At 33.0% G+C, this 9,410-nt stretch overlaps 1 protein-coding gene across 1 annotated transcript; it reads left to right on the top strand.

The window, feature by feature from the left end:
• The first annotated feature begins 5,468 nt into the window (after positions 1–5,468).
• LOC144544033 (uncharacterized) lies at positions 5,469–9,038 on the top strand. The gene is made up of 11 exons (XM_078292452.1): positions 5,469–5,520; positions 5,599–5,661; positions 6,090–6,266; positions 6,532–6,663; positions 7,058–7,197; positions 7,360–7,476; positions 8,023–8,130; positions 8,251–8,285; positions 8,402–8,428; positions 8,543–8,738; positions 8,901–9,038. Exons 1-11 carry the CDS (start codon positions 5,469–5,471, stop codon positions 9,036–9,038), a joined length of 1,185 nt encoding a protein of 394 aa, XP_078148578.1.
• Positions 9,039–9,410: the final 372 nt, after the last annotated feature.

Here is a 9,410-nt window from a genome sequence, read left to right as displayed (position 1 = left end):
TTCATTGATGATTATTCACGTACTACATGGATTTACTTACTAAAAACAAAAGATGAAGTTTTCTCAAAGTTTCAGGAGTTCACAAATTATGTTGAAAACCAATATAACACTAAGATAAAAAAATTTAGGTCAGATAATGGAACCGAATATATCAATAAATTTTTTTCTGATTTTTTAAAACAAAAAAAGGATTTTACATCAAACAACTTGCATAAATACGCCTGAACAAAATGGAGTATCTGAAAGAAAAAATCGTCACATTTTAGAAGTAAATAGATCTTTACTTTTTCAGTCAAATGTCCCTAAAAGATTCTGGTCTGATGCTATGCTCACTGCTGTATACCTCATTAATAGATTACCTAGCACTATTTTAAATTATAAAAGCCCCTTAGAAATCTTAAATAATAGGAAAATGAATTTAGATCATCTTAGAATATTTGGATGTACATGCTTTGTACATATTAAACGACAAGATAAACTAGATAAAAATGCAGTTAAAACTATTTTCTTAGGATACTCATCACAAAAAAGGGGTATAAATGTTATGATCCTATTAAACAAAAATTATATATCTCAAGAGATATAACATTTTTTGAAAATGTACCTTTCTATAAAGAAAATAAAGAAAATGAGGAAAATCTTTACAAACCAGAAAAGAATGATATTGTTCTTCCAGAACTAACATTTTTTGAAGGAAGAATTGAGCAACATAATGTGGAAGAGGAATTGAGCTCGGGGGGAGAAAATGGCACAGAAACCGAATCTTCTCACGAAGAAGTCGAAGCTTCTCTCGAAGAAGTCAAAATTGAGCCCAGAAGATCAATTCGCATAACAAGACCATCATCTAGGTTACATGATTTTGTAACCTACAATGTAAGTTATCCTATTCAAGATTATATTTCTTACGATAATATCACTACACACCACAAGGCATTCTTAACCTCAATATCGCAAGAAAGTGAACCCAATAATTATGTAGAAGCCAAGGAAAATCCTACATGGCTTAAGGCTATGAAAGAAGAGCTTAAAGCACTTGAAAAAAAAATCAAACTTGGACCATTATGTCTCTACCCAAAGGAAAAAAACCAGTAGGATGTATATGGGTTTACAAAATAAAATACAACAGTGATGGAACAATAGAGAGACATAAAGCAAGACTGGTAGCAAAAGGGTTTACAAAAACATATGGCATAGATTACCAAGAAACTTTTGCACTAGTGGCAAAAATGAATACTGTTAGAATTTTGTTATCTGTGGCTGTGAATTCGGGATGGAGTTTATTCCAAATGGACGTTAAAAATGCATTCCTACAGGGTACGCTAGAGGAAGAAGTATATATGTCATTGCCACCTGGTTACAAGGATGACATTGACAATAATCTTGTATGCAAACTACACAAATCAATCTATGGACTTAAGCAATCTCCTCGAGCATGGTATGGCAAACTCAGTCACTCTCTTTTACTTCATAACTTTGTTAAAAGTTCAGCAGACTCATCTATGTTTATTAAATTTACAAAATTTACAACAACCATAGTTCTTGTCTATGTGGATGATATTATCATTACAGGAAATGACGAGAAAGAAATTAAAAATGTCAAAAATTATTTAAAAGAAAATTTTGACATTAAGGACTTAGGAAAACTTAAATACTTTTTAGGAATTGAGATCGCTCATTCAAACAAAGGTTTGTTTTTATCTCAAAGAAAATATGTTCTTGACCTACTAAAGGAAACAGGTAAACTAGGTGCAAAACCAGCCAATACCCCAATGGAACCTAACAAAAAAATCGATTCTGAAACTGGTGAACCATTAAAAGATATAGGACAATTTCAAAGACTTGTTGGTAAATTAATTTACTTAACTGTAACTAGGCCAGATATCGCGTTTGCAGTTAGTTCTGTAAGTCAATTCAAGCATGCACCTAGAACCAATCATCTTGAGGCTGTTGAAAGGATACTTAAGTATCTTAAAAAGTCACCAGGTCAAGGCATATGTATGAGAAAAAATAACACTAACAATGTTGTCGGTTACTCTGATGCAGATTGGGCTGGCAGTTATGATTGAAAATCAACTACAGGTTATTGCACCTTTGTTGGTGGAAATCTTGTGACTTGGAAAAGCAAAAAACAAAACGTGGTGGCAAGATCAAGCGCAGAAGCAGAGTACAGAGCAATGGCGTCAACTACAAGTGAGCTAACTTGGATCAAGCAAGTGCTTGAAGACATGAAGGTTCATTGCGAGAAGCCGATGCAAATGTACTGTGACAACCAAGGCGCCAGACACATTGCATCAAATCCAGTGTTTCATGAACGGACCAAACACATAGAAGTAGATTGCCACTTTATAAGAGAAAATGTTCAATCTGGACAAATTGAGACTCCTTATGTTGAGAGTCAAAATCAACTAGCTGACATTTTCACCAAAGCACTAGAGAAATGACCATTCGAAAAATTCTTGTTCAAGTTGGGATCAATCAACCTATTTGATACCAACTTGAGGGGGAATATTGAGAATATTGATGCAAAAGGAACGTGATATTCAATATATCTCAGAAGATATTCACCATTGATCATAATTCAATATATCTCAGCTGGCTTCTATCAATTATTACCCAGCCATATTTTATACCATACTAAATATTTTGTAATTAGAAAATATAGCAACGGCTACTAGGTGACAAGGGCCTATAAATAGACTTGTAATATTCAGAACATATATACAAAAAAATGAAAGCTTTCATTCATTACTTCCTTCTCAAATCATATTATCTTACTATATATCCTATAACAATCTAGCCATTTTTGCAAGTTGTACTATAGTGGCCAAGTAGATGATAAAAAATTATATTGCACATTGCGCCAAAAATTACAACAAATTCATCAAATAGACATTCAGTCTATTCTACAACAAGAACCATTACAAAAAAAATTAAATCATACAATGTAAAAGCTTGAGACCATTAAGCAACTAATTCTCATATATGTCTAAAACAAAGCGGGACTTCTCGAAGTTTGCCTCCCCAATATCTTGCCAGAAAAGTAACTAGAAGGAACTTTTTTTAAGAAGCTTTTCTTTAGTATTGTCACTGGTTAGGCACCGCAAAAGTGATACACAAAAGCATGCACACATTAAAATTAGTAATACACATTTCTTGTACATCACCAAAGTGGGATTGCATATCAATTAAATATAAATACAAAACAACATCATCCCTCGTCATTCATCATTCAGTGTACGTCTTCACTCTCCTTGCCATACTCTTATGATCTTATCCGCATACTGACAATTCAAAAAGGCGTTTAACAACACCATATACTATTAAATAGTTGTAAAATTTATGTATCCTCACGCCCTCAAGCAAGGATCAGTTCAATCAGCCGGAATTCATTTGGTACTGTCTTGAAAAAGTGATCTGACATTATATTAATAAAATAGAGCAAGATTGAAGTAAATAAGCCAAATTAGGGCAATGTCAGAATAAAACTAGCAAGATTGAAGTAAATCAGGCAAATTAGGGCAGATGTTGCATATTGGGGCACATACTACCTACCCATGAAGAGAATTTTTTTTATAATAAAATTAATTAAAATTTGAAAATGTAAAGCAACACCGTCCAAGGATTTTACCTCTATGTTGGCTGGCTGGAGGTGTGAGGTGGTTGCAACTTGAGCAAGAGGTGTAGTTCCTAGAGAGGAGAGAAGTAGAACAGACAGTAGCCTAGAGAGAGACTAGCGGGAGAAGAAGCTGTTGGTACGGCGCTGAGAGAGAGGAAGGAGCGGTAGGAGCTGGTGGTGGTGTCGTAGTGCGGTGCAGCTCTGACAGAGGAGAGGAACGGCTGGGGATGGATGAAGAAAATGCGTGAGAGAGACCCCAATTCAGCGAAATGGCTGTCTCCAAACGAAAAACAATCTTTTACAAATATAGAACCCACTTATATGACTGCTGGTGTTAAGCATGTATACAGAAAGAATCTACATGAAATTTCCCCTTATAAAAAATAAATCAATAAAAAAATATTCATATAGGTAGACCAAAACTAAGGCCCATGCGCAACAGTAGGACCCAAAAGATGTGACATATAACGATGAATAATAATATATGAAATATTTATTTCAATTTAGGCAGTTCAAGGCGGGTCGATTCTTTATTTTAAGTGTGCACAAGAACAAAATAGAAATCAAAATGACGAAAATAAATATACAGATATTATTAAAAATTACAAAACAAAATTAAAGCATTTTGTTCATTGAATCAAAAGGTTGAAGCACGAGTATAATACAATAGTCAAGGGTTAACATTAGTGTTCTAAATAGCTAGTTATAGTTTTCTTGTACCATAAAAGTTAAGCTCTGAGATAAAAATGCAGTAAGTCAGCTACGATCATTATTAATATATAGCCGACTGCTATTACCGCTACGTGCTATTGCTACTGCCATGTTACATTTTTTTTTTTCAATTTACATGGGTTTATGTGTTTTCGTTTCTATTTTTGAAGCTACATGGTCTGCTATGATAAGTATGCTAAATTGAACTATGCGCTTATGTTTTTATTTGTGATTTAGTCTCTCATTATATATCGGAAAATATTCAAATATTAATTCTTCATTTTCTTGCACTTCATCTAGTATTCACTTATAAATTATTGTTGGTTGTTTTATTAAAAGCTGATTTAGATTATTATAATATATAAAATGTTTAAATAGATATAATTTCATTTCATTTGTAAATATAATTGCTTTTTGTCTATTATAATATGTTATACTATAAAGTATGAACTATTAAATATTGTTACCTTATAGATTTTTTTTCTTTTTTTATTTTGTATGATTGAAAAAAAATATAGATTTAGATTAGTTGTTACATTAATTTTTTAATATTAATTGATAATTAGGACAAATATATAATATAAATTTAAAAAGAAAAATTATGTACGATGGCGGTTGTAATAATTACGCTATTTACAATACTTTTTTTTTAGTCTCTCTCTGCTGTGTTGCTATAATTTAACACTGATTTTATTTTTATTTTTATTGAAAGGTTAACACCGACTTGGATCGCACACATGACACAGGTTCCGTGCCATTTGTGGTTTTATGACACGTAAAACTAAATTTTTTGTGGTTTTGTGACACGTAAAAGTAGATCTCTCAAAACACCAAAATTACACGGATAAATTTTACGTAGTTTACGTGGCTCGTTTGAAGGCTGTAGGTCCCACCAGGAAAAACTATTAGATAGGCCCGTTTCAAGGACGTAAAAATCAAGAAAACTGGTATACATAGCGGTTCAAAATTTTGAAAATTACTGAGAAATTATTTCGGAGGCGGTCCGTATTCTTGAGAAATTATTTTTTATGTCCCTGTCGCTTTTTCTTCCTCTGATCCTCTCTCACTCTTCACTCTTCACTCTTCACTCTTCCAACTCTGCTTTTTCTCTCTTGATAGAAAGCACAGTAAAAATATAACAATGGCGGGACGATCCAATGCTGCCAGGGCTCGACGAATCAATGCTGCTGCAGGTATACTATACTTAAAATTTAAAAAGAGTATATATTCTGTGTGTGTGACTATCTTCCCTAATCGACACTCACTTTCAGATTTTAACACGGCGATGAAGATTGCACAGGTTGCTCGATCAGGGGATATCCGCATGCTTACGAGTGAGTTCTCTGCTTCGATTTTGCATATGGCGGTTGAAGTTTGTATAACCTTTCGACTTCATGTTCTTTTTCGTTTTTAATTGTTTATAAAAAGACTTGTGTCTCTTCTTCCCGTTGATTAATCTAACTGAGATTGCGGGACGACACAGTTCATATCCTCTTTTATGTTTTTTTTTTTCGAATTAATCTCAGTTGATACAAAACAAAGCACTATAATTAATTGCTAGCTTTATCTTAAAAACTTCAAAAAATAGCATTACCTTACACATTCAGTAGATTTACTTGCACAATTTCAAAGGACAGATCCAGCTTTTTTTAATCTACAAAATGTCACCGCTTGCTTCATTTAGAATACAGTAGAAAATTATGTGTGTGTTGACTAATTTTATCAAAAATTCTTTTTTTCGTACATAAAAACAATGATACAGAAATTGGAGAAAAATCATTAAGAAGCAGAAGAGAAAATATTGGCAAGATAATTTCTGAATTCTGTGATGAAGAAGGAGACGGACCTCTCCATTATGCAGCACGGCTGGGGCAAACAGAGATATGCGAATATTTGATCAAGAATTTCATGTTGGATGCCAATTTGACTGCTTATTCAGGTGAGATCAAATTTCTTTTATTTTCTACCTTGTAAAGCCCTGAATATGCAGCAAGTTCTATTTTACTATGATTCTTTTATGAGAATGTTGTAGATATAAGTTAGAGATTATTGTGAAAGAAATCAAGTATTCTTAACCAGAGTAACTATTTTTTTTTTCCAAAATATTGAACAACATCTCTGTCAGTTGTCTTTTTCATCTCTTTTTTTTTTCCTGTGAATGTTTCTTTTCATTTATGTTGTAAATTGTAATGATGTATTTGTAGGAAAGACACCGTTGTGTTATGCAGCTAATTTTGGGGATCCAAATGCCATTGAGTCTCTCATCAACTGTGGTGCTGATTTCAATGTCAAAGATGCCAATGGCTTCAGTCCTCTCCATGATGCTGTCATTGGAGGTATCTTTAATCCTTAAATCATAATTCTGATGATGTTCTCTTTTATGCCTTACCAAATTAAGATCAATGTATTGTCATTTTTCAAATAGTCGCCTTGTATTGCAATTTGCACTCTAGAAGTTTGCCTATTTGCGAAAGTTGTTGATTATTATAATTGAAGCATAGATCTAGAAAAAAGTGTCATCATTTTTAAATTAACTTCAATCTGAATGCATCCACATTTGGTAATAGTCGTATGTTTGGCTTAATTTTTTTGTTTGGTTTTGACATAGAAAAAACTTATTTGGGGCCAAAATGGAAGGTGTCATATGTAAAAATCTAACCTGAATGTGCATCATTTCTAATTTAAGTGTTATGGGCGATAATAAAGAAATGACACTCTTTCTTATTTCAGATAACCCTCGAGCAATTGAAGTGTTACTCTCTAAAGGTGCTAAAGTCGATGTGCAAAACTTTACCGGGTCACCCTTGCTTTTAGCCACTTTGCTTGGCCACATATCTTGTATGAAGGTTTTGTTGGCTCACAATGCTGATGTACTTGACTCTTTCATTTTTCTCTTTCCTCAAATACATGTTATATTATCAGAGATTAAAATTCTTGCCTCAACCTAGCTAAAACTCTTGCCAATTTTAAAGAATGTAAAAACTTAGTTATAACCTGTATTACATTCACCAATTGAACTATTGTCTTGTCAGCCAAATGAGTTGTTATGCGGTGTCGTGACGCCTCTCCTTATTGCCATGATGAATAATGAGAAATGTACATTTCATCCACCAAATCAAACAAAGGAAATTGTAGAACTTCTGATCAAGGTAAAAAATCTTGCTATTCTGACATTTGTATTTAGGAGCTGGAATCATCTTTTTTGTTCTAGTGTATTTCTGTAAACTACAAGTTTACTACTGCATCAATACTTCTAAGTTAGACCTAACATAGATTATGTTTACCTTAACACCAACCATATATCTTTTGGGTGTAAATAATACACAGGAGTACACAAAACTTGCTAAGTTAGCCCAGAAAAATCAAGTCAATCAAATCTATTAATGATGAATTTTCCGTAAAATTGTTAGCCTACATTTCAGTTCACTTTGTTTGATTTTGTAAGTATGGTCAGTTACTAAATGAAATTCACTTATCTGTCAAAATACGTAAATTGTGGGTTCTTAATTAGTTGCAAATGTCTCAAATATTCTGATTATTTGGTGGTAGTTGCAAAAATTAATGGAATTGAAACTATCCTCATTATTTGTATGTACTGTAAAATGTTAAGTGTTATTTGTCCAAAATTGTTTTTATTGTCACCAGTCGCAATGTTATACGTTTTTATCATCATATGTTCATTTTGAATATCGTAGGTTGGGGCTGATGTGAACAAGATACCGGTGTTAAGCTTGGCTTACCATTCCAAGGAGCTGATGGAGTACTTGTTGGAATCTGGAGCTGATCCCAATCTCCCTGACGAAGTGAGTTTACGTTAAAAAATGTGATATACCCCTTGCTGAAAGTGAGATATTGCATAGCTTATAGCGCTTAAAACTGGGATTTATCACCATGGCTCATCTTTCTGTTGTTGGATTACATAGTGGATAAAGTACCTCGACCGTGTCAGTTTATTCAAGTAATAGTGTGCTAGTTGTCTTTTGATTAAAAAAATATGGACAAATAGAGTTTTCTATTCATGCTTTGTAATTTCTGTAGGCTTATATGAGATATTACTTCTTCTTTTTTTTATAGGTTAGTTAATGGAGTAAATTTGTTGAGGTAGTTTGAAGGATAAAATATTTAATTGTCCTTTTTTATGAATAAATTGCAATAAGAATCAAGTATATATTGACTTTCCACATGGCTAGTGATTATGTAATTTAAATTTAATAGATCTGCAAGTCAATTAAGTACCAACTTTCAACATGTGTTGCAGTCTGGAAGGTTACCAATAGAAGTAGCAACAATGAGGGGTAAAATCGAGTTTGTGGAAATTCTCTTTCCTGTAACACCTCCTATTGCAATGGTGCCAAATTGGAGCATTAAAGGCTTACTTAGTCATGTTACATCTGAAAAGATTGAAAAGGAGGTACATACTTCCTTTCTTTATGTTTGGATGAATGTGTTATTGTATGAGAATTTTTTTTGAGCAAAATTTTTGGGAAAATAACAAAATAACAATATTTTTTTTATTTGAATAACAAAAAATAACAATATATTAGCTTTACTGACTTACTTTTGATGTATTTAGTGTAAAGTTCTTTCCAAGAATAGACTTGTGGATCTGAAACAAAAAATCAAAGATATGTTATTCCAGAAAGAGTTTCTTGCAGCACTAGTCCTCTGTAATTATGTAAGTAACTATTCTGACCTGTTATTGGAAAATTAATTTTCATTGAATAATTCTAAAGCTATTAAGCTGCTTTTAATGTAGGCAATAGAGGAAGATTCTGAGAATGCAAGTGTCTACTGTGCAAAGAGATGCCTCTGTTGGATGCATTTGGGGAATGCTATGCGTAAAATGACTGGCTTCAAGTACATGATCAATGCCACCATTGATGCTGATTCGTCCAAAATGTCAGAAGTCATTCACACGTTAGGCTTGGACTTTTCTGAAATGTAAGTTGAAATGTCTAGATGCACTCCATATTGATACCAAACCAAACTTATCCCTTTGAATCTAAACAGTCACAACCTTTCACAGTTTCATTCGCTTCACAATGATAGGGTGCAACGACATCAGTTATGCTTTATGGTCACT

Source organism: Carex rostrata, chromosome 26 (genome assembly GCF_964058835.1).
Source record: "Carex rostrata chromosome 26, lpCarRost1.2, whole genome shotgun sequence".
Taxonomy (NCBI): domain Eukaryota; kingdom Viridiplantae; phylum Streptophyta; class Magnoliopsida; order Poales; family Cyperaceae; genus Carex; species Carex rostrata.
This window is presented reverse-complemented; position numbering and strand designations above follow the sequence as displayed.

Excerpts from the sequence above, each read along its gene's own strand:
- LOC144544033 (XM_078292452.1), top strand. The coding sequence starts at position 5,469 with ATGGCGGGACGATCCAATGCTGCCAGGGCTCGACGAATCAATGCTGCT. Across the intron at positions 7,198-7,359 it reads TGTTGGCTCACAATGCTGAT|CCAAATGAGTTGTTATGCGG; the intron begins GTACTTGACTCT and ends TTGTCTTGTCAG. Across the intron at positions 8,131-8,250 it reads ATCCCAATCTCCCTGACGAA|TGGATAAAGTACCTCGACCG; the intron begins GTGAGTTTACGT and ends TGGATTACATAG.